Genomic DNA, 25,077 nt, shown 5'->3' with positions numbered 1-25,077 from the left:
TATATGCTTATACTCCCAATTCAACAGTGCACAGACATCTCAAAATTAAGACTTGAAGTTCTCCCAGTCTTTCACATCTCAGATAATGATACAGCACAAAAGAGAAACTGAGGTGGGGAGCTTAAGTAATGATGCTTACCCCTTTAAATCCCAGAATCACCAGTCTTGTCCCTTTTATTTTCATCAATTCAATTTTCAAAATCACCATAAACAATCCTTTTACCAGTAACCATCATACCATTATTCCTTTCCAAAACTACTGCACTAACCTTTCAGTTGGTCTCCCAGCTTCTACTCCAACAATCCTACAATTTATGATCCACTTAAAAGCGAAAGTGATCTTCTAAAAATCATCATGACTCACCTGCTGAAAACCTTTCAATAGAGTCCCTTTGGTAAAATTAAATCCAAGCTCTTTATAATGGTTTTAAGGTCCTGAATAACCTGCCCTTGCTTATCCAACCTTATTATAATTATTTCCCCTTACACATTATATTCCACAACAGTCTGCTTCTACTTTCTTTAATGTCATGTTCTTTCCAACTTCAAAGCTTACATCCTATGTTCCTTCTACCTAGAATATGTTCTTCCAATTATCATCTGATTAGCTGATGCATGATCTTGAGATGCCACCCTTCAGAAAGACCTCATATTCCCCCTCTATCACATTACTTACTTGCATAGGATTCATCACTGATTCTTTTCATGACACCTTCTCCAAAAACTCAAATATAATGGGAAAATAGGCACTCAAATCTTTGCAAATGAGTGAGAAAAAGTATAAAGGACTCATAAAAATTGCCAAAAAGTACAATCTTAGAACTCCCAACAGTTCACACTCCATCAATACAATTCTTTCTCCATACTCTTAGGTTTCCTTCTTAGACTGAGACTTAAACACCTCCTCCTCAATTGGGCCTTCTATAACCCCATATTTAAAATTGTGACCCATCCTCTAAAACTCTCAATTCACCTTTGCTGCAACTTTTCTCTGTAATACCTACGACTTTCTGATGAACTGTACATCTACTTATTTGATACAGAGACTGCACAAAAAGAGAATTCTTTTCTTCTCTGCTATATCCCCAATGCCTAGAACATAATATCTTTGTATATCTTTGTTGACTGCATATGGCGGGATACCATGTAACCACTGTTAACCTCTATATATTCATGTAAAAGAAAAAAAAAAGGTCCAGGAGAATCTGGCTGGTTCAGTTAGTTGGTGGAGCATACAACTCTTGATCTAGGTAGTGGTTTTGAGTTTGAGCCCAATGCTGGGTGTAGGTATTACTTAAAAATAAAAAAAAAATTTTAAAAAAGGCCCCACATAAATTGCTTAAAAGTAAACATTAAATATGAGCCTACATGAGCATAAAAAATATTATACATCAAACTGTCAATTAAAATTTTCTCTAGAGGATATGAGTACAAGGGACTTTCAAACAACATAATTCTACACTATGTTATAAACTATTTAAATGTATTACATTGTTAATCAAGAGGAAAAGATTTTATAAACTTACCTAATAACATAGGTCCTAAAAGGAATAATGTGCTGCATGACAGCAGGGATATGTAGCCATATTCTAATCTATAAAGAAACAAATATGACATTAATGTATAATGATTATGTGAAATACACTTCACTGTTAACTACAAACAAGAACATTTAATATTTTTTTGGTTTTAAAACTATATACATATTACATATTTTAAAAAGGATTACACACATATCAGGTAAGTAACCTATATATATTTTTGAAACATACATAAAATCAATCTAAAGAATGTTATTTTCTTGCTGAAAAGAGAGTACTACCTATCCAGGTAATATCATCTTACAGCATGATTCTCTATACCTCTTTGTATGATAGCAACACAAATACCATAGCACTATATTACCTTTTTAATAAACCATCTTAGTTTTTAATAAAAAATCCCATCCTTCCTTGTAAAAAATACCAAATTACCTGTAATTTCTAGTCATTTCAATATCCATCTAAAGGCAATATATTTTCTAGATTGCAGTATCAATAATTTACTGAATTAAATTCTTACTGTAAAAGTACCCCAATCCAAGATATAATTTTTTCTCCATGATATTCCAACCCATTTCAAAATATGCTTACTTTATAGTTTTCTCATAAATAATGGCATAAATATCAGATAAGAATAAAAATCCTAAACGAATTATCAAACAACAAGCTGTAATACTAAGCCTTACCAAAGGCAAGGGACACAAAAACAAATTTGGAAATAAAGAATATATGGCTTCACCCTAATCAAAAATACCTATGTAAGTTTTATAGCAAACACTATACTAATGGTTTTATGTTAAAACTTTTCCAAGACTAGAAATAAAACAAGAACGCCTTTAATTCAAATTGATCAGAAGGTCCTAGATAGTACAAAGGAAATGAAAGTCATAACACTAAAAATGAAGCATTAAAACCAGTATTACTTAACAAAGTAGCAGAAAAAAAATTTTTTTTAAACTTCTATTTATAATTGCACCAAAAATAAAAAATACTTAGGAATAAACTTAACCAAGGTGGTGAAAGACCTGTACTCTGAAAACCATGAAACACTGATGAAAGAAATTGAAGATGACACAAATAAAAAGATTCCATGTTCATGGACTGGAAGAATGAATACCATAGAAATTGCCATAAGCAATCAACAGATCCAATGCAATCCCTATCCAAATAACAACAGCATTTTTCACAGAACTACAACAAATAATTCTAAAATTTGTATGGAACCACAAAAGACCCCAAAGAGCCATAAATATCTTAAAAAAGAAAAGGAAAGCTGGAGGCATCACAATTCCAGACTTCGAGTTGTATCACAAAACTCTAGTAATTAAAACAATATAGTACTGGCACAAAAAACAGACACAGACATCAATGAAAGAGAATAGAGAATCCAGAATTTTGAACCCATGAATATATGGTCAATTAATCCATGATAAAAGCAGCAAGAACATACAATGAGGAAAAAACAAGTCTCTTCAATAAATGGTGTTGTGACAACTGGACAGCCACATGCAGAAGAATGACACTGGGCCACTTTCTCACACCATACACAAATGTAAATTCAAAATGGATTAAAGATCTAAATGTGAGATCTAAAACCATAAAACTCCTCAAAACAAACATAGGTAGTAACCTCTTGAACATCATCCTCAGCAACATTTTTCTAGATATGTTTCCTCAGGCAAAAGAAAAAAAGCAAAAATAAACTATTCTGATTACACCAAAATATTTGAGAAGCTTTTGCAAAGCAAAGGAAACCAAAACTAAAAGGCAACCTACTGAATGGAAGAAGATATCTGCAAAAGAAACACGTGACAAAGGGTTAATATCCAAAATATATAAAGAATTTATACAACACAAAAAATAATCTGATTAAAAATGGGCAGAGGGCCCAAATAGACATTTTCCAAAGAAGACTTACAGATGGCCAACAGACATGTGAAAAGATGCTCAACATCACTAATCATCAGGGAAATGCAAATCAAAACCACAATGAGTTATCACCTTATACTTGTCATAATGGGAAGAATCAAAAAGATTAATTGTTGGTGAGGGTAGGGGAAAAAAATGAAACCTCATGCACGATGGTGGGAGTGTATGGTGCAGCCACTGTGGAAAGCAGTATGGAGGTTCCTCAAAAAATTAATTATACACACATATACATGCATACACAGTAAACTATTACTCAGCCATTAAAAAGAATGGTATCTTCCCATAAGCAACATGAATGGACCTACAAAGTATTATGCTAAGTGACATAAGACAGAAGAAAAATACCTCATGATTTCACTAACACGTGGAATCTAAGTTATCAAAACAAACCAACAAAAAGCAGAAACAGACCCATAAATACAGAGAACTGGTGGTTGCCAAAGGGGAGGGGAATGGGGTGATGGACAAAATGGGGTAAGAGAAGTAGGAAATACAGGCTTTCACTTATCGAATGAGTAAGTCACAAGGATAAAAGTACTATAACATAGGGAATATCATCAATCATGTTATAAAGGGGTTGTATCACGGTGACAGATGGCAGCTACACTTGTGGTGGGACTAGCCTAACATATGGACTTGTCAAAAGACCATATTATACACCTCAAACTAATGTAACATTGTATGTCAACTATATTGCAATTAAAAATATTACTCTGAGATAACGTGATTATGTGAACAAAAAATCCAAAATACCTTTCATATAAATGTTTCAAGAATTAACAGGTTTGGCAAGACTGGTGCTTATAAAGTTAATACAAATAATTAATACACATACATATCCAAAAACATACACAAACTATATTATATATGCACATATTTTGTTCATTACTAGGAACAAATAATAAATTTTCAAAAATATTCTCCTTAAGGAGTGCCTGGGTGGCTCAGTTGGTTAAGCGTCTGCCTTCAGCTCAGGTCCTGATCCTGGAGTCCTGGGATTGAGCTCCGAGTCAGGCTCCCGGCTCAGCAGGGAGTATGCCTCTCCCTCTGCCTCTCCCCCGTTCTCGCCCTCTCTCAAATAAATAAATAAAATCTTTAAAGAAAATGTTCTCCTTAGCACAGTTCCAAAAAATATATATCTATGAGAAATCTAATAAAGACAAGTAACACCTTGGAGGAGGCTGGGAATACAGCTCATCTAGCCCCACTGACACAACTAGATAACACATCAGCGAAAATAACCCAGAAAACCCAAACACTTCCAGAACAAACTCACAAATAAAGGTAGGAAAGATAACACATCAAAGTAGGAAGAAAGGGGCGCCTGGGTGGCTCAATCGTTAAGCCACTGCCTTCGGCTCAGGTCATGATCCCAGGGTCCTGGGATCGAGCCCCGCATTGGGCTCCCTGCTCCGCGGGAAGCCTGCTTCTCCCTCTCCCACTCCCCCTGCTTGTGTTCCCTCTCTCACTGTGTCCTCTCTCTGTCAAATAAATAAATAAAATCTTTAAAAAAATAAAAAAAAGTAGAAAGGAAGGGAAAAGACGTGGTCTGGGAGCCAATGGCAATGAGGAGGGAGCCAGTGAGTGGCACAAAGAAAGGCAAAGAACTACCTTTCAACATTTGCTTTTGAAAGTGAGAGCTCATAAAACCAGGAGAACTTAAAGTATGAAATTTATTTTATTTTTTTTTAGAGCGCGAGCAGTGGGGAGGGGCAGAGGGAGAAGGAGAGAGAGAATCCTAAGCAGGCTCCACACCCAGCACCATTTCACACCCTGAGATCATGACCTGAGCCAAAATCAAGTCGTATGCTTAACCAACTGACCAACCAGGCACCCTAAAATCTGGAATTTTAAAAATCAGTGGACTAAAGGAGAGCTGGAAGAGCCATCAGTTAGCAGAGTCCCCACCCTTAAAGAGACAACACAAAAAACTGCCCGGCAGATACAGCAAAGAACTATTAGTTTGAAAAACACTGAGAGCAGACAGGAGTGAGCGATTTCTTCATCTCAAATTATAGCCAGAGAAACAGGAACTACAGGGAGACCCCCTCCAGGAACAAAGATGCTGGCAAGCACCATTTCCATCCCACCCTCCCCCACCCCGCTCCCCGCATAAACAACAGCCACCTGCAGAAACCTGCAATGGGGCCAACAATCATCACCTAACTTGCTTGCACCAAGCTCCCCTCACTACCCCACACCCCTGCTTTGTTGGCCCTACCCTTCTCCATCACATTCCCCTTAGTCCCAGCACTTTGGGCCCCTACCCCAAAATACCAGTGCAAACCCTACCAACACCACATCTCCTGATCTAACCCCTTCTGCAGGGCCTCAGTTCCAATGGTAGCTGTGGGGTCAAATCTAATTTCCCAAGCAACACACTCCACACCTTGTTAAATCATGCCCAGCCCAATGAGGACCAAAAAACACAACAGGCAAAGAGAGTTTCTGCAGATAACTGTACTGAAGGAAAAAGAGACTAAGACACGACAGCAGAGCACACAACACACATAGGACACAATCCCTGAAGGGCCAGGCCCTGGGAAAGAGAGTACACTGCACTGCAGGGCACTACAAGACCTCTTCTTCGTAAGACTGTTACCATTAAAAGCAAGAGAATTAGTTGACATTGAAAACACACAGAAACAGACATAGAAGGTCAGAAAAAATGAGGGGAAAGAGAAAGAGCTCCCAAATGAAATAGGACCAAACCACAGAAAGATCGAAGCGAAAAAGATATGAGTAATATGCCTGATAAAGAATTTAAAATAATTATCATAAAGATACCAACTGGACTTGAGATAACAGTGGAGGACATCACTGAAACGCTTAACAAAGAGATTAAAAAGAACCAATCAGAAGTCAAGAACACAATAAATAAAATTTCAAATATACTTGATGGAAAAAATAGCAGGCTAGAGGAAGCATTGGAATGAATTAATGACCCAGAAGACAGAGTAATGGAAAGTAACCAAGCTGAGTAAAGCAGAAAAAAGGGAACTGTGCAAGCTGAGAATGGACGTAGGGAACTCAGTGACTCCATCAAGCATAATAACATTTGAATTATAGGGATGGATCTCAGAAGAATAGAGATGGGGGCAGAAAATTTATTTGAAGAAATAATAGCTGCAAATTTCCCTAATTTGGGAAAGGAAACAGATATCCAGGTCCAGGAGGCACAGAGATGCCCCCAAATTCAATCCAAGGAGCTCCACACCAAGACACATAGCAATTAAAATGCCAAAAACTAGCAATAAAGGGAAGCCTGGGTGACTCAGTCAGTTGAGTGTCTGCCTTCAGCTCAGGTCATGACCCTGGAGTCTTGGGATCAAGCCCCCCTTGTCGGGCTCCCTGCTCAGTGGGGAGTCTGCTTCTCCCTCTCCCTCTGCCTCTCCTCCTTGCTCTTGCTCTCTCTCAAATAAAATTTTTAAAAATATTAAAAAAAAAAAAAAAACTACAGGGGGTGGGGGAATGGGTTAGCCTGGTGATGGGTATTAAAGAGGGCACGTATTGAACGGAGCACGGGTGTTATACACAAACAATGAATCACAGGACATCAAAAACTAATGATGTAATGTATGGTGATTAACACAATAAAAAAAAAAACTAGCAATAAAGAAAAAAAATTTTTAAGCAGCAAGAGGAGACCATTACAGACAAGGGAAAGCCGTAAGGCTATGAGCAGATTTTTCAGCAGAAACTCTGCAGACCAGAAGGGCATATCAGGATATATTCAAAGTGCTCAAGGGAAAAATCTGCAGCCAATAGTACTCTATCTAGGCACGGCCATCATTCAGAATACGAGAGATAAAGAGTTTCTCAAAAACTAAAGAAGTTCATGACCATTAAACCAGACCTAAAAGAAATACTACAGGGGACTCATGGAGTAAAAAGTAGACCATAAGTGACAGTATGAAAAGTAAAAGCAGGGGAGGGGCGCCTGGGTGGCTCAGTCGGTTAAGCGTCTGCCTTTGGCTCAGGTCACGATCCCAGGGTCCTGGGATCGAGCCCCACATCAGCAGGGAGCCTGCTTCTCCCTCTCCCACTACCCCCTTGTGTTCCCCCTCTCGCTCGCTCTGTCAAATAAATAAACAAAACCTTAAAAAAAAAAAAAAAGTAAAAGCAGGCGAGCATAGGTGACTCAGTCAGTTGGGCGTCTGCCTTTGGTTCAGGTCATGATCCAAGGGCCCTGGGATTGAGCTCCACATTGGACTCCCTGCTCAGTGGGCAGTCTGCTTCTCACTCTGCCCCTTCCCCTGTTCATGCTTTCTCTAGCAAATAAAATCGTTACCAAAAAAAAGAGGATGTAAAATATGACACCATATACCTAAAACGTTGAGAGAAAGATAAAGGGATTTAAACTTAAGCAGAAACTAATAATATAATATTATATATTAACTATAATGGAATCTAAAATTTTAAAAAATAAAACCATTAAAATAAACTTAGGGGCACCTGGGTGGCTCATTCGGTTGGATGTCCAACTCTTGGTTTCAACTCAGGTTTTTTTTTTTTTTTTAAAGATTTTATTTATTTATTTGAGAGAGAGAAAGATAGAGAGAGCATGAGCAGGGAGCAGACAGAGAAGCAGGTTCCCCGCTGAGCAGGGAGCCCAATGTGGCACTCGATCTCAGGAGCCTGGGATCATGACCTGAACTGAAGGCAGCTGCTTAACCAACTGAGCCACCCAGGAGCCCCTCAACTCAGGTTGTGATCTCATGGGTCATGGGATCAAGCCCATCTGGCTCCTCACTCAGTGGGGAGTCTGCTTGAGGATTCTCTACCTCTACCCCTCCCCCCAACTCATGCTTGAGTGCTCTCACTAAAATAAATAAATCTTTAAAAAAAACTTAAGTGACCATCAACTTGATACAGACTGCTATATGCAGATGTTATATACAAACCTAATGGCAACCACAAATCAAAAAAAAGTAATAAATATGCAAACAATAAAGTGAAAGGAATCCAACTATATCACTAAAGCCAACAAATCATGAAAGAGCACAAGGGAAGAAAGGATCAGAAAAAAATCTACAGAAACAATCACAAAACAAGTAATAAAATGGAAAAAGATACATATCTATCAATAAGTACTCTGAATGTTAATGGACTAAAAACCTCAATCAAAAGACACAGAGTGATGGAATGGATAATAAAACAAGACCCATCTAGAATGCTGCTTACAAAAGACTCATTACACACTGAAAGACATGTGTAGATTGAAAGTTAGAGGATGGGGCGCCTGGGTGGCTCAGATGGTTAAGCGTCTGCCTTCGGCTCAGGTCATGATCCCGGGGTCCTGGGATCGAGCCCCACATCGGGCTCCCTGTTTCTCGGGAGCCTGCTTCTCCCTCTGCCTCTCTCTGTCTCTCATGAATAAATAAATAAAATCTTTAAAAAAAAAAAAAAAAAAAGAAAGTTAGAGGATGGAGGGGCGCCCAGGTGGCTGAGCTGGTTGAGCATCTGACTCTTGATTTTTGGCTCAGATAACAATCTCAGGGTCATGGGATCGAGCCCCACATCCAGCTCAGCATGGGGTCTGCTTGTCCCTCTCCCTTTGCTCCTCCCCCATGGGCATGCACTAAATAAAATTAAATAAACAAATAAATCTTTAAAAAGTGAGGGGATGGAGAAATATTTATAATACAAATGGTTATCCAAAGAAAGCTTGGGTAGCAATATTTGTATCAGACAAAAATAAAACATTAAAACAAAGATTCTAATAAGAGACAAAGAAACACACCAGAGAATAATGAGACAATATATAATAAGATATACTGAGTGATATATCTTATTATATATAAGATATAAGTGTATATTATATATACAAGATATAATAAGTGTATATATGATATATTAAGTGTAAATATTTATGATATAATATATATCATAAGATATAATAAGTGTAAATATTTATGCACCCAACATGAGAGCACCCAAATACATAAAACAGTTAATAATAAACTAAAAGGAAACAATCAATAGTAATATAATAGTAGTAGGGGACTTTCACCACTCCACTTACATCGATGGACACATCATCCAAACAGAAAATCAACAAGCAAACAGTGGCTTTGAATGACACACTGGACATAGATTTAACAGACACATTCAAAACATTCCACCCTAAAACAGAATGCACATTCTTTTCAAGTGAACATGGAACATTCTCCAAAATACATACTAGGCCAAAAACCAAATCTCAACAAGTTCAAAACAACTGAAGTCATACTATGCATCTTTTCTAACCACAATGCTATGAAACTAGAAATCAACCACAAGAAAAACTCTAGAAAGGACACAAATACATGGAGGTTAAATAACATGCTACTAAATAATGAATGAGGGTGACTGGGTGGCTCAGTCAGTTAAGCGTCTGCCTTTGGCTCATGTCATGATCCCAGCGTCCTGGGATCAAGCCCCGCACTGGGCTTCCTGCTCAGTGGAGAGCCTGTTTCTCCCTCTCCCACTGCTGCTCCACCTGCTTGTGCACGCTCGCTCACTCTCTCTCTCTCCCTTTCTGTGTCAATAATAAAATCTTTAAAATAAATAAATGAATCAATGAAAAAAATCACAGAAAAAATTAAAAATTACAGAGAAACAAATGAAAATGAAAACACAACAGAAAATCTTTAGGATAAAGCAAAAGTGGTTCTAAGAGAGAAGTGTATAGTGGCACCTGGCTGGCTCAGTCAGTGGAGCATGCAACTGTTAATTTTGGGGTTGTGGGTTCAAACCCCATTTTGAGTGTAGCGATTACTTAAAAATAAAAGCTCTTTCTCTCTCTCCCTTTCTGTCAAATAAATAAAATCTTTAAAAACAAAAAAACTTAGGAGTGCCTGGATGGCTCAGTCAGTTAAGTGTCTGCCTTCAGCTCAGGGTATGATCCCAGAGTCCTGGGATCAAGCCCCACATCGGGCTCCCTGCTCAGCAGGGAGTCTGCTTCTCTTTCTACCTGCTTCTCCCCCAGCTCATGCTCTCTGTCTTGCTCTCTCTCTGAAATAAATAAAATCTTTTTAAAAATAGTAATTTTTAATAAATAAATTTTTAAAAAATCTTTAAAAAGAGGAAAGTGTAGAGCAATATTGACCTACCTCAAGAAGTATGAACAATCTCAAATAAACAACCTAACTTTACACCTAAAGGAGCTAGGAAAAGAAAACAACACCCAAACCCAGGAAAAGAAAGGAAATAATAAAGATCAGTGCAGAAACAGATGATATGCAAACTAAAGAGAAAAAAACAGAACAGAGGAAACCAGGACCTGGTTCTTTGAGAAGGTGAACAAAGTGATAAACCTCTAGCATGACTCCTAAAAAAAAAGAGAGAGAGAGAGAGAGAGAGGACCTAAAGAAACAAAATCACTAATGAGAGTGAAGAAATAACAACCAACACCACAGAAACACAAACAATTTTAACAGAATATTATGAAAACCTATATGCCAACAAATTGAACAACTCAGAACAAATGGATAAATTCGTAGAAACACATAACCTACCAAAACTAAAGCAAGAATAAGTAGAAAATTTGAATAGACCAATTACCAACAATGAAGTTGAATCCATAATCAAAAACTCCCAAAAAACATAAGTCCATGACCAGATGGCTTCACACATATTTCTACCAACCATTTAAAGAAGAATTAATATCTATTCTTCTCAAACTATTCCATAAAACAGAAGAGGAAGGAAAACTTCCAAATTCATTCTAGGAGAACAGTATCACCTTGATAGAAAAACCTGAAAAAGACATCACAAAAAAAAAGAGAACTAGAGTCCAATATCTCTTATAAATATGGATGCAAAAATCCCCAATAATATTATTAGCAAACCAAGTCCAACAAAACATTAAAGAAAAAAATCATACACCACCTATCAAATAGCATTTATTCCCAGGATTGCAAGATGGCTCAATATTCGCCAATCAGCATGACACATCACATCAAGAGAAAGGATAAAAACCATATGATCATTTCAGTAAGTGCAGAAAAGCCATGTGACAAAGTACAACATCCATTCATGATAAAAATCCTCAACAAAGTAGGTCTAGACGGAATATATCTCAACCTAATAAAGGCCTTATATGAAAAATCCACAGCCAACATCAGACTCAGTGGTTAAAAACTTGAGAGCTTTTCCCCTAACATCAAGAACAAGAAGTTCACTCTTACTACTTTTGTTCAAGATGGTAGAAGTCCTAGCCACAGCAGTCAGACAAAAAAAAGGAAAAAAAAGGTATCGAAATTGGTAAAGAGGAAATAAAATTTTCACTATTTGCAGATGACATGATACTATATATACAGTGCCCTAAAAACTCCACCAAAAGACTAGAAATGATAAATGAATCCAGTAAAATCAAAAAATACAAAATCAATGTATAGAAATCCACTGCATTTGTAAACACTAATAATGAAGCAGCAGAAATAGAAATCAAGAAAAACCACCCCATTTACAACTGCACCAAAAATAATAAAATACCTAGGAATACACTTAACCAAGGAGATGAAAGACCTACTATACTCTGAAAACTATAAAACGCTGATGAAAGAAATTCAAGACAATGCAAAGAAACAGAAACCACACTCATGGGTTTGAAGAACAAATATTGTTAAAATATCCATATTACCCAAAGCAATCTACAGATTTAATGCAATCCCGAAGCAAATACCAACAGCATTTTTCATAGAACAATCCTAAAATTTGTATGGAACCACAGAAGACCTCGAATAGCCAAAGCAATATTGAAAAAGAAAAACAAATCTGGAAGTAAAACAATTACAGGTAATACAACTCCAAGTTATATTACAAACCAGTAGTGATCAAAACAGTAAGGTACTAGGGGCACATGGGTGGCTCAGTCAGTTGAACATTCGCTTGGTTTCCACTCGGGTCATGATCTCTGGGTCGTGGGAATGGACCCACGTCAGGCTCCGCGCTCAGCACAGAGTCTGCTTGGGATTCTCTACCTCTCCCTCTGCCCCTCCCTCGCTTGTGTGCTCTAAAATAAATAAATAAATAAAAATCTTTAAAAAAAAAAAAAAAACCAGTATGGTACAGACACAAAGACACATAAATCAATGGAATAGAACAGAAAGCCCAGAAATAAGCCCACAATTATACTGTCAATTAATCTTCCACAAAGAAGGAATGAAGATACAATGGGGGAAAAGACAGTCTCTACAACAAATGGTGCTGGGAAAACTGGACAGCTACATGCTGGACTCCTTTCTTACACCATACACAAAAAATAAACTCAAAGTGGATTAAAGACCTACATGTAAGACCTAAAACCATAAAAATCCGGGGCGCCTGGGTGGATCAGATGGTTAAGCATCTGCCTTCAGCTCACGTCATGATCTCAGGATCCTGGGATCGAGCCCCACATCGGGCTCCCTGCTTGGTGGGGAGCCTGCTTCTCCCTCTCCCTCTACTGTTCCCCCTGTTTGTGCTCTCTTGCTCTCTCTCTGTCAAATAAATAAAATCTTTAAAAATTAAATAAATAAATATAAATAAATAAACATATATAAATAAATAAAACCATAAAAATCCTAGAAGAAAGCACAGGCAGTAATTTCTCTGACATCAGCCAGAGCAACATTTTTCTAGATATATCTCCTGAGGCAAAGGAAACCAAAGCAAAAATAAACTATTGAGACTACATCAAAATAAAGTCTTTGCAAAGCAAAGGAAACAATACTACTGAATGGGAGAAGATACTTGCAAATGATGTATCTGATGAAGGGTTGGTATCCAAAATATATAAAGAACTTATACAACACACATACACACAAAAAAATAATCCAATTAAAAATCAGAAGATATGAACAGACGTTTCTCCAAAGACATACAGATAGTGAAAAGACATGAAAAGATGCTCAACATCACTCATCATCAGGAAAACAAATCAAAAGTATAATGACATATCACTTCACACCTATCAAAATGGCTAAAATCAAAAACACAAGAAACAACAATTGGTGGTGAGGATGCAACTGTTGGTGGGAAGGCAAACTGGTGCAGCTACTGTGGAAGACAGTATGGAGGTTCCTCAACAAATTAAATATAGAACCACCCTAGCGTCCAGTAATCACACTACTGGCTATTTACCCAAAAAATGAAAACACTAATTCAGAAGGATATATGCACCCCTATGTTTACTGCAGCATTATTTACAATAGTCAAACTATGGAAGCATCCCAAGTGCTCACTGACAAATGAATAGATAAAGAAGATGTAGAATGGAGTATTATTCAGCCATGAAAAAGAATGAAAGTTTGCCATTTTCAATGACATGGATAGAGCTAGAGAGTATAATACTAAGCTAAATAAATCAGAAAAAGACAAATAGCACATGATCTCACTGATATGTGGAATTTAAGAAATAAATGAGCAAAGTGGGGGGAAGAGACAAAACCAGAGACTCTTAATTATAGAGAACCGATGTTTATCAGAAGGAAGGGGTGTGGGAGGGATGAGAGTTATAGAGGATGGGGACTGAAAAGTACATTTATCATGATAAAATAAAATAAAATAATAAAAAAATTATAATTGGGGGTGCCTGGCTGGCTCAGTCTGTAGAGCATGACACTCATGATCTCAGGGTCATCAGTCTGAGACCCACACTGGGCATGGATGGAGCCCACTTCAAAGAAAAAATAAAAATAAAAATTGTTAAGAAAAAAAGACATATAATACATCTATACAGAAACACAGAAAATTATGAAAGAAGTTTAAGAACATGTAAATAAAAACATTTATATATATATAATATATATATTATATATTATATATAATATATATAAAAACATTTATATATATAATATATATGTAATATATATTATATATATGGAGACTCCATATATATATATATATATATATATATATATATGGAGACTCAATGGGCAGAGATGACCATTCTCCCCAAATTGATCTACAGATTCATGGCAACCCAAAATGTTTATATGTAGAAATTAGGTATTGATTCCAAATAGAAAGATCCACGAGGACATAAAACACTCTTTAAAAATGACAGGGTATGGTGATGTAATGTACAGCACTGTGACTATAATTAACAATACTGTATTGCATATTTGAAAGTTGTTAAGAATACTCCTTAGAAGTTCTCATGACAAGAAAAAAGAATTTTGTTAACTATCTATCGTGATGGATGTTAATTAGACTCATTGTGACAAACATTTTGCAATATATACTAATACTGATGTTACATTCTACACCTCAAACTAATAAAACACTATGTGTCAATCACACCTTAAAAAAAAGGAAGAATGACAGGAAGGTAGAACTTGCTTTACCAGACAGCAAGTCTTGCTATAAAGCTCCAAAGATTAAGATGGTGTGCAAATAGCTAATCATTAAGCGAAGAGACAATGTTATATATGCTAGAGATCCCAGACCCATGCACATAAGAAGACATCTAATTTACAACAAAAATGGTACTGGGAAATGAAGAAAGGACTGTCTTTGCTAAAGTGTTAGGACCAATGCTTGTCTGTAAGAAAAAGAAAATTAGGGGCTCCTAGGTGGCATAGTTGGTTAAGGGTCCAACTCTTGGTTTTGACTCAGGTCGTGATCTCAGGGTCATGAGATCAAGCCCCATGTCAGGCTCTGTGCTCAGTGCAGAGTATGCTTGAGATGCTCTGTTCCTCTCCCTCTGCCTCCGTGCTCATGCTCTCTCTAAAACAAATAAATCTTAAAAAAGGGGGGAGATTTAATCTTGATTCATCACTTACACCATACACAAAAATCAGTTCTGACTGAGCTATAATCAAAATGTGAAACAATAAAACTTCCAGAATATAAGGTAAATAATTTCATGACCTTAGGATAAGAAAGCTTCTTCATCCACAAATGAAAACATAACCCTAACAAAAAACTTCTTTGATAAATTAAACCATTAAGATTAAGGAATAATATTATCTCTTAACAGATACACGAGAATGAAAAGCAAATCATATCATAGTGTGGAAGAAGATACTAGCAATATGTGTACTCCAGACAAAAGATTTGCATATAAAACATGTAAGGAATCTGTACACATCTGAAAGGAAAAAGCAGACAATACAATTTTTTGTAACAGGTAAAAGACTTGAACAGGTACTTCTCATAAAAACAACCAAATGGTGAATATGCCTATGAAACAGTGCTCAATTTCCTTACAGTCAAATTAATTTTTTGGTTTCCCAATGCACATAAAAGTCGTGTTTATATTATAATTTATTAAGTGTGAAGTAGCATGTCTAAAAATAATGTACAAACCTGAATTAAAATTCTTTATTGTTAATGCTAACCATCATATGAGTTTTCCATGAGTTGTAATCACACTGATCACCATTAACAGATATAAGAATAATGAAAAAGTTTGAAATGTTCCAAGAGTTACCAAAATGACACAGACACAAAGTGAGCAAATGCTGTTGGAAAAATGGCACCAATTAAAGCTTGACACAGGTTGCCACAAGCCATCATTTTGTAAAAACCTCAGTATCTGGGAAGCACAAAAAAACAAAGTATCTCTGCTTCCGTATCTATTGTGCTTCACAGTAACTGACTTTGACAACATATAAAATCATTATCTTCTTTACAAATGGAGAAAAATGTTATGAGGTCTTGTAATATAGAGAAAAGTCAGGCACACTAGTAGTACCCTAAGCTCAACATCTTTTTAAGTAACTAAAAATCTAAAAAGCCAGAAATTTCCCAGTACAAAATCTCAGGCAAGTAAAATTAAAATCAAGGTAAGACTTTTGTAAACAGCTACCTATCTTATATTTTAAAGAGAAGTAGTAAATGGCTAAATTTACTTATTTAACTTAAATTCATTAACTTAGACAAATTCAAAAAAATTTATAAAATTCTGTTTTTATTATAAGACCTTTTTAAAAAGGCTTCTGTACTCAATTTTTTCAAAATATAACCCAGGAAAAAAATTATTGTACATGCACCAAATTACTCAAAACCTGTCTTTTCTGGACATAAAATTCATGTTATTAAAATCCTACACATTATTCCCAAGATTAAAACCAATTCCAAACAATACTTACATTAGATACAACTGTAATAAATGCATGTGCTATAAGAAATGGCAATGTTTCAGGAGTTCCATATTCAAAGCAATCCTTCATGAGAGAAAGGCCATTTTTCCCACAAAACAAACATACATAACGAAGCAAATGCAATGGTACTTCTACATCCTGAGGGAAAAAAAATATTTTAAAACTCATCAGGAATAATTTTCATTTTATTACCAATATGGAAAAGATACTGATGAAACATAAAAATAAACTCAAAGACCTATATGAACAAAAGACCAAATTTTCCATAAACCTGAGAATAAGAAAAACATAAATACTTACATTCATATCACAGAATGCCCCTAATATGTTGCTTTCTTGGGTTGAGATATCCTGATTAAAAAAAAAAAAAAAAAAGGAAAAAATTAGGTTACCCTAAGAAGTAATAAACTCTAAAAAAAAATACAATTTTCTGTGTCAACTATACTCAAGAAAATACAATACCTCTAAAGACTGAGTTTATAAAACCTGAAATAAGTTTTGTAATTGCTTCTCATCATGAAGAACAGTATTCCTAATTGAAGCTAGTAATGGTTCAGTTCTAAAATGTATTTTAAACTCTAAAGAAATCTTTCTATGTACTATATATAATTTTGCCTTTTTAAACAATAATGTTTCCATAAAGAACAGGGATAATTGTTACAAAAATAGATTATAACTTAGTTAAGTGGTTTTAAAACTGTGCTCTGGAATTCCCCAGATGTATACTCACAAGTTCCACAATGTGCTTTGTATACGTATGATTTTAACTACTTGAAAGCATACTCATCCACTGCTGGTGAGAAAAGAAACTGGTATGACCTTGATGGAGGACAATTTGGCAATATCTATCAACATTTAAAATGCACATTCCCTTTGACCCAGCAATTCATCTTCTGGTTATTTATCCCAACAACTAATAAAGGTAATACTGGAAAATGTTTAATTATGCTCACTGAAATTATTTATAATGTCTCAAAGTTAAAACAAATACCCATCCACTGGATGGCTAATTAAACTGTAGCATAACCATCCAGTGTCTTATGGAGCTTTCAAAAATAAAGTGAAATGCCATGAGGGGTCATTTTGGGATGACTGAACAGTTCTAAAAACAGAATGTGGTAATGGTTATATAACTCTGTACATTCATTAAAAATAATTAAATTTATCTTAGTTATTTATACTTTAAGCAATAGATTTTTATGGTTATTCCTTTAAAAAGCTAAGGTGGGCCCATATGTACAGGCATAGAAAGAGAGTATCTTATATTACTTTTAAAAATCAGGATTTATGGGGGCGCCTGGGTGGCTCAGTCGTTAAGCGTCTGCCTTTGGCTCAGGCCATGATCCCAGGGTCCTGGGATCGAGCCCCGCATCGGGCTCCCTGCTCGGCGGGAAGCCTGCTTCTCCCTCTCCCACTCCCCCTGCTTGTGTTCCCTCTCTCACTTTCTCTGTCAAATAAATAAATAAAGTCTTTAGAAAATAAATCAGGATTTATGAACACGATCTGATTTTCATTACTTTTTATATGTCCAGAAATAATGTGAACTGATTTTCTAAAAATGGTTTTTTTGAGATGGAGAAAGGAGATAGGTTCAAGGCTTAAGTCTATATTTGTATATTCTGGATTTTTAGTCACACTGAAAATGTTACTTTTATAACCAGAAAGCTGGATACTTTCACCTGAAAAATGTTAACTGCCAAAGAAACTTGTCATTCATTGCTGTTACATGCTTTACGTAAGTCCTATTGCTGAAACAAAGTTTGAAAACAAATGATGGAGAGCAGCACGTATAACTCTCGTTTCCAAATAATCAAAAACTGTCCTAAGACAGGTCAAAACATTTGTTATATCAAATGTACTAAATCTAAATCTACTCCTGAGCTTCTACTAGCAGAACCACAGTGAAAGCTTTAAATTATTCTCACCAAACCTTTTGACTTCAACAAGTCCAGAATGTAGGAACACCTGTGTTATTAAATACAGATTCACGGGCCAGGTGAACCATGCCGTAATATTAGAATGGAGTCAAAATTTCTAGTGCCCACAGCTAGAAAATGTCCTAACAAAATTCTATTCTGATGTGCAAAATGTTGCTCATGGACTTGGTTACGTCTATTCTGACTACGGAGAAGAACTGTTTTACAATTTCTTGTTTCCACTCTGGATACATGAAGGAAGACATTATCCTAAGGTGTCATTAAAATCTCATTTTGTAGTATATAAAGAATTAACATAGATCTACAGGTAACAACAGTAGGAATAACACTAGGAAAACTTCCTAAAAGCTTAATCAACATCATTTTTGTTTCAAAAAGTTCTAATTTTAAATGATCCCTAGAAAGGCCTTAAGAAACCTGTTTAGTTTTTACCTTTTCAGAAAACCTCACCTTATTTACTAAATAAGATAATGCCATTCTATTTCCAGAAGTAAAAAGAAATTTGCCTATTACTTTAAAAGAGAAAATAAATAAATGAGTAACCAGAAATTCTATATCTCATTAAACAAATGCTGCTCCATGATCAAACTATGAAAAACTGAAAGGCAGTGGATTAGGAATACAATTTTTACTTAAAAAGAAGTCATCTGTATGAGAATTAGACAGTAGTGATGGTTGCACAACCGTGGGAATATACTACAACTTACTAAATTGTATACATTAAAAGGGTGAATTTAAAACATTTTCTTAATTTAATAAACGGTAAATAAAAACAGTGGAAAGTGGCAAGAGAAAACCAAAGTAGATTCAGAAATTTGGAACATAATGTATTTAGTCTACCGAATCATATTACACACACATTTAACAAGCGCAATGGTTTCTCTTCTTTCTGTAATTACTATACTCATTTCCCTTTACTTAGAATAAAAACTTAAAATACTAGGGCAATAACATCATAGAATTACGCATTATGATTCAGGACTAAGAAAAGAATGCAACAGCTCCCTGTCCCCAAAGTAAGGTTTAACCTGAATTAATACTTATTTCTAATTACATCTTTTAAAATATTATCAATTTTGATAGAAAAAAAGGATACAGACAGGAAAGGATGGGGAGAAGGAGAGGCTCTGAGTTCCTATCTTACTCCTAGCAATGGATACAATAGCTACAGAGATTAGTGTGAAGTGACTGAGAAACAGTATAGCAGAATGAACTGAATTCTACAACTCCCTCAGCAATATGCTGTGCAAACCTGACCAGAACTTTTAACCGGTATAAACCTCTTGGGGCACCTGGCTGGCTTAGTCAGAGGAGCACGTGACTCTTGATCTTGGGGTCATTAGTTCAAGCTCCACACTGGGTATAGACTACTTAAGTAAGTAAATAAACTTTAAAAAAGAAAAAAAAAGCCAGTTCCCTCTTACATAAAATAAGATGGTTGACTAGGTTCTAAAGTCACAGCTATCTAACATACTATCACATGAGTACTGAATCAGCTTTTAAAGAGTCTTAGCTAGCTGAATCAGCTTTTAAAGAGTCTTAGCTAGGGACGCCTGGGTGGCTCAGTCGATTACGTGTCTGCCTTCAGCTCGGGTCATGATCCCAGGGTCCTGGGATCAAGTCCCACATGGGGCTCCTTGCTTAGTGGGAGCCTGCTTCTCTCTCTGCCTGCCGCTCCCTCCTGCTTGTGCTGACAAATAAAATAAAAATCTTTTTAAAAAATAAATAGTCTTAGCCAATTTGTGCCTCTTTAGAAGGAGTCAAAGTCAAATTAAAATCAAAGTTAAATAGGACTGTTACCATTTAACCACATGGCCACTAGGATAGAAACTATAAATTTTTCAAGTATTTGTAACAGATCATTACTGACTTATTAGAAACCTGGGAAACAGCTATATTATGAACAGAGTACTACAGAAACACAAATTCTGTTTAAGGAGAGAATTCTGTGTAACACTACATTATATCTAAGGTTTTTTATTAGAATTTTACTCAAATATATTACATTGTATCTAAGGTTGTTTTTTATTAGAATTTTACCTCAAAGACCTCATAAAACTATTGCTTTCAACCAACTAGTCAAATGGAATGATCCTCAAGAACAGTAAAAATGAGGAACTTTATTTCAAAAGAAATAAAGTGTGACTACGCTTACATTTGGAGATTATTTTTTTCTAATGACTTAAAAAAATGGCAAACTAGTAAGCAAATTGATTTTAGAAAGAAAATAGATTTGGTATTGCAATGGTTCTATTAAGAGATTTTTAACTGGAAAAATTTAATTTTATTAAGAAACTTTGCATGACTAACATAACAATAAAATTAAATTTAAAAAAAAGAAAATTCTGCATCAATTTCACATATCTGGATCCCTAACTGAACTATTTTCAGCGTATTTCAATTATCCATTTAAGGCATTAAAAACACTATTCACATGGTGTTAAGATTAAATTTTGCTGGCTTGTACAAACAGATCCTGTTTGTTGAAAAAGGATTCTGAGCTGATATTTTTTTAGGATGTTTACTAAATATCTAATGTCATGTAAGATTCATTAAAAGATTCTCCAAGGAAAAATAATAGACCAAGAATTGTAGAAGGTAGGGCACAATCTGATTTAAAATATTCTTATGCAGAACTCCAATAGGGGAAATACCTACCTCCTGGGCTGTTTTTAAGTGGTCTCAATTCAATGTGAAAGCATTTTAGTAAAAGACTATTTTTTTTCAAGATGAAGAAGTCAGTATGAAGGTTACAGAACAAATAAGCCAGAGAAAACAGGCAAGAGTTTTTTTAAAAGCATGTGGTAGATACGTTAAAAGTTTAAAATGAAATGTTACCTCTCCTACCATACAGAGATTGTACTTCATACCCCTTTGAATCTAGGCTGCCCTTCTTAATGGTTTCAACCAAGAGAATGTGGCAGGATTTATACTGTTGTCATTTCAGAGGCTGGACCTTAAGAGGTCTTACAGCTTACACATTCATCTTCCCGGATCAATGCTAAGACTACCATGTAAAGAAGCCAATCAACTCTAGTGGAGAATGAGAGGCCATATGGAGAAAATCCAACAACCCTTAGACAACACCCAGCACCAACTGTCAGACATGTGACACCATGTTGGACCTTCAAAGTCTTCCAACATTCAAAGTAAATACAATTGCCATAAAACAAAAAGAATTGCCCAGACAACTCAGAGAATCATAAGAAATAATAAATCTGTTATTTCATATATATGCCACTTATATAATACCTTATCCTGTAACTGTCTCAATTGCCACGATGTGTACAAACCAATGCCATTATCTAAATAAACCTAAGGTGGGTTTCTAAACTCTTGGAAAAGTTGTAAAATCATCATTAATGGAATGAATCAAGCATCTTGATTTATAAAAAATACTATCATTTAAAACTATTAATTAAGGAATATTTGTTAAGTTTTCTTAATGAAAGAATTCCAAATTCTGTTACAGTGTTTCTGAGAATGAAATTCCAAATTTCACATGCTTTTTCCTCAATTACTACTCTTTGAAAGTGTCACAGTAAGTAGAGCCTAGATGTCTATCGGCAAAATGTTTAGATCACGGACAGTTTAATTTTTACGAGTTCAATGTATAAATCTTTCCCTAATAGGACTGTGTTAAGCAAATGTTCAACCCAAGTTGCTGCAGAAATGGTCTGGAGAAAACTGGAATACTTTTCCTAACCACTGTGATTTTTATAAATTTTCCATCAACAATAACTCACATTTATTCTTAAGTGAGAAACTGTCAACATAACTGTAACTTGGTGTTACTTAATATTCACAGTATTATGTTTACATACCTCTATAGTAGGATGAGTATTATGCTTGTAAGCAGTATATAAAGGAAACTGAATTTGAAAAATTTTTGCCACACACAGTAAAAGTTTTTCCTTCTCATCTGTACTCCATAAACTAAAAGGATCACAAGTCTTTGAAGATTCCTCTTCAGTCAGATTACTAATTCTTGTAGGGTTTGATTTTTTTTCTATTGATTTTTGTCTTTCTGTATTTCCTTCTTTACACTCTCTTTCTATATTCAGTGGTTCTTCCACTTGATTAGTCTCATTTTGCCACGTGGAATCTACGTTAATAGTAGTACAATGTTTACAAAGCTGGTCCCGGAGTACTTGAACTTGGGCAATCACTAAGTTAATAAGTGCACACACTACTTGGTTAAAAATCTCCAAATGCTTATATTCCTTGAAGCAGCATAGACATTGCCTATAAGAGAAAGAAAATTTTTCAATAAATTAATGCTTTCTAGAGAGACAACCATTATGTATTTTAAGTAATATAGAAAATAAAAATAAGCAAATACCAAAGTATTTCCCCCCCACCCCCACCCAGTTTTTACCTCCTCCCTTCCTAACAGGATAGCACAACAGTAATTTATAAAGATGGCATCCCACCAAAAACTGGGACTTTGGGTAGTAAAAAGTCACCATATTAGGTTGACAATTATAGTCTTCAATTTTATGTGTGTATTTATCTGCCCTTCTACACAAATAACTATTTAAAAACAGGAATTGTGGCATATATCTTTGCTTCTCTAAGTACTGAGTACTAAATATATGTTTAGCAAATATCAGGAAACTGGCTAAAATAAAAACCTTATTAGTAAAGCTATTTATTTTACACAAAGGGATTTGTAGCTGACTAATAAAAAAACTGTATTTTAACATTAATAATTTGCTTGAAGCGAGGGCGCCTGGGTGGCTCCACTGGTTGGGTGGCTGGCTCTTGATTTCAGCTCAGGTCATGGTCTCAGGGTTCTGGGATCGAGCCCTGCATCTGGTTCCGTGCTCAGCAGGGAGTCTAGTTCAGGATTCTCTCCCCTTCTGCCCCTCTCCCTGCTTGCTCGCACTCTCTCTCTAAAGTAAATAAATCTGGGGTGCCTGGATGGCTCAGTCATTAAGCGTCTGCCTTCGGCTCAGGTCATGATCCCAGGGTCCTGGGATCGAGCCCCACATCTGGCTCCCTGCTCGGTGGGAAGCCTGCTTCTCCCTCTCCCACTCCCCCTGCTTGTGTTCCCTCTCTCGCTGTGTCTCTCTCTGTCAAATAAATAATAAAATCTTAAAAAAAAAAATGAAGAAAATAAATCTTAAAAATAATAATAATAATAATTTGCTTGAAGGCTAACTTGGGAAGGACTTCCCCACACTATCCGGCTGATCAAGAGCATTTAGGAATAACACATACACTCAATACCCTTCAATGTGTGCACATATGTGTATGTATGTATTTATGTGTGTGCGCATGTGTGTATATATATAAATATATATATAAATAAATACAGTAAGAGTAATTATTACACACAAATCTAGTTCTCTTAGACATGTTCAGTTAGCATAATGCCGGCAATCCTGTGAATAATTAAAGAGTCCAGGAAATCAAATAAATGATACTCAAGTACCAGATTTTAAGAATAACTACATACAGGGGTGCCTGGGTGGCTCAGTCGGTTGAATGTCTGCCTTCAGCTCAGGTCATGATCTTGGGGTCCTGGGATCAAGCCCTACAGTTGGCTCCCTGCTCAGTGGGGAGCCTGGTTCTCCCTCCCCGTCTACTCCTCCACCCTTCCCCCCCGACTTGTACTCTGAAATTGCATGCTCACTCTCTCAAATAAATAAAATCTTTAAAAAAAAAAAAAAAAGAGTAACTGTAGCCAATGATGGATGAGAGTAAAACTATTACTTACAATTTGTACTGAGTTGTATTATCAAATCAAATCATCTATACTGTAATCCAAATAGAGCACCAACTCCCTAAATGACCATGTAGATGTAATTTCATTTCTCCAAGTATGGCAGATTTGAAGTATAGCCACAAATTCTTTAATATTCTTCCCTTTAGAAAGGGAAGCTCAATTTTCCTCCCCTTGAATGTGGAAAAAACTTAATGACTAACATCTAATGAACAGTATGTGGCTGAAATGACTGTGAGACATCTGAAACTAGGTCATAAGAGACACTGCCACTCAGCCTTGCTCTCTTCTGGATCACTCGCTCTGAGGGAAGCCAGTTTTCATGTTGTAAAATAGTCAAGGAGCTCATGTTGTGTCGTCCACAGGAGAAAAAACTGAGTGCTGGTCCCACTAACAACAAGCACCAACCTGCCAGTGAAGTTAAGTGAACCAACTTGGAAGCAGACCCTCCAAGCCCCACATAAGGCTTGGGCTGACTGTAACCTGGCTAACAACTTGAATGCAACCTCCTGAAAAATCCAGGGCAGAACCAACCAGCAAAACCACTCCCAAATTCCTATCCCTAAAAACTGAGGATAATGTTCATTATTGTTTTAAGATACTACTTTTTGAGTAATATATTACACAGAAATAGATAAATAATACATCAGGCCCATCTTCTCGGTGGCAAAATGAAAGGGATTTTACCTCTAAGAACTCCACTTTTAAAATTCTGTATTACCACAATTTCTACAAGAAGAAAAATTAACATACTACTCCTGAAATTTTTCTTAAGGTTCAAGAAAAACCAAGTTCAAAGTGGAGGACTATACATTTGAATATCTTTTTTTTAAAGATTTTATCTGAGCGAGAGAGAGAAAAAGAGAGCA

The 25,077-nt window shown here is 35.9% G+C and overlaps 1 protein-coding gene across 4 annotated transcripts in view; it reads right to left on the bottom strand.

Moving 5' to 3' along the window:
- USP34 (ubiquitin specific peptidase 34) overlaps nt 1–25,077 on the bottom strand; it is a 264,454-nt gene that overhangs the window by 171,456 nt on the left and 67,921 nt on the right. For all 4 annotated transcript variants that reach the window (XM_028089697.2, XM_028089696.2, XM_088026523.1 and 1 more), the window contains exons 3-6: nt 22,305–22,725; nt 16,844–16,894; nt 16,532–16,681; nt 1,527–1,594 (exon numbers count right to left, since the gene is read on the bottom strand). In XM_028089697.2, coding sequence (XP_027945498.1) covers nt 1,527–1,594; nt 16,532–16,681; nt 16,844–16,894; nt 22,305–22,725 — 690 coding nt within the window. The remainder of the gene's footprint in view (nt 1–1,526; nt 1,595–16,531; nt 16,682–16,843; nt 16,895–22,304; nt 22,726–25,077) is intronic.

Source organism: Eumetopias jubatus, unplaced genomic scaffold, assembly GCF_037043125.1.
Source record: "Eumetopias jubatus isolate StellerSeaLion01/CBP00866 unplaced genomic scaffold, mEumJub1_p1.0 scaffold_9, whole genome shotgun sequence".
Classification (NCBI taxonomy): Eukaryota; Metazoa; Chordata; class Mammalia; order Carnivora; family Otariidae; genus Eumetopias; species Eumetopias jubatus.
Note: the sequence above shows the minus strand (reverse complement) of the source record. Positions and strands in the feature narration are given on the sequence as shown.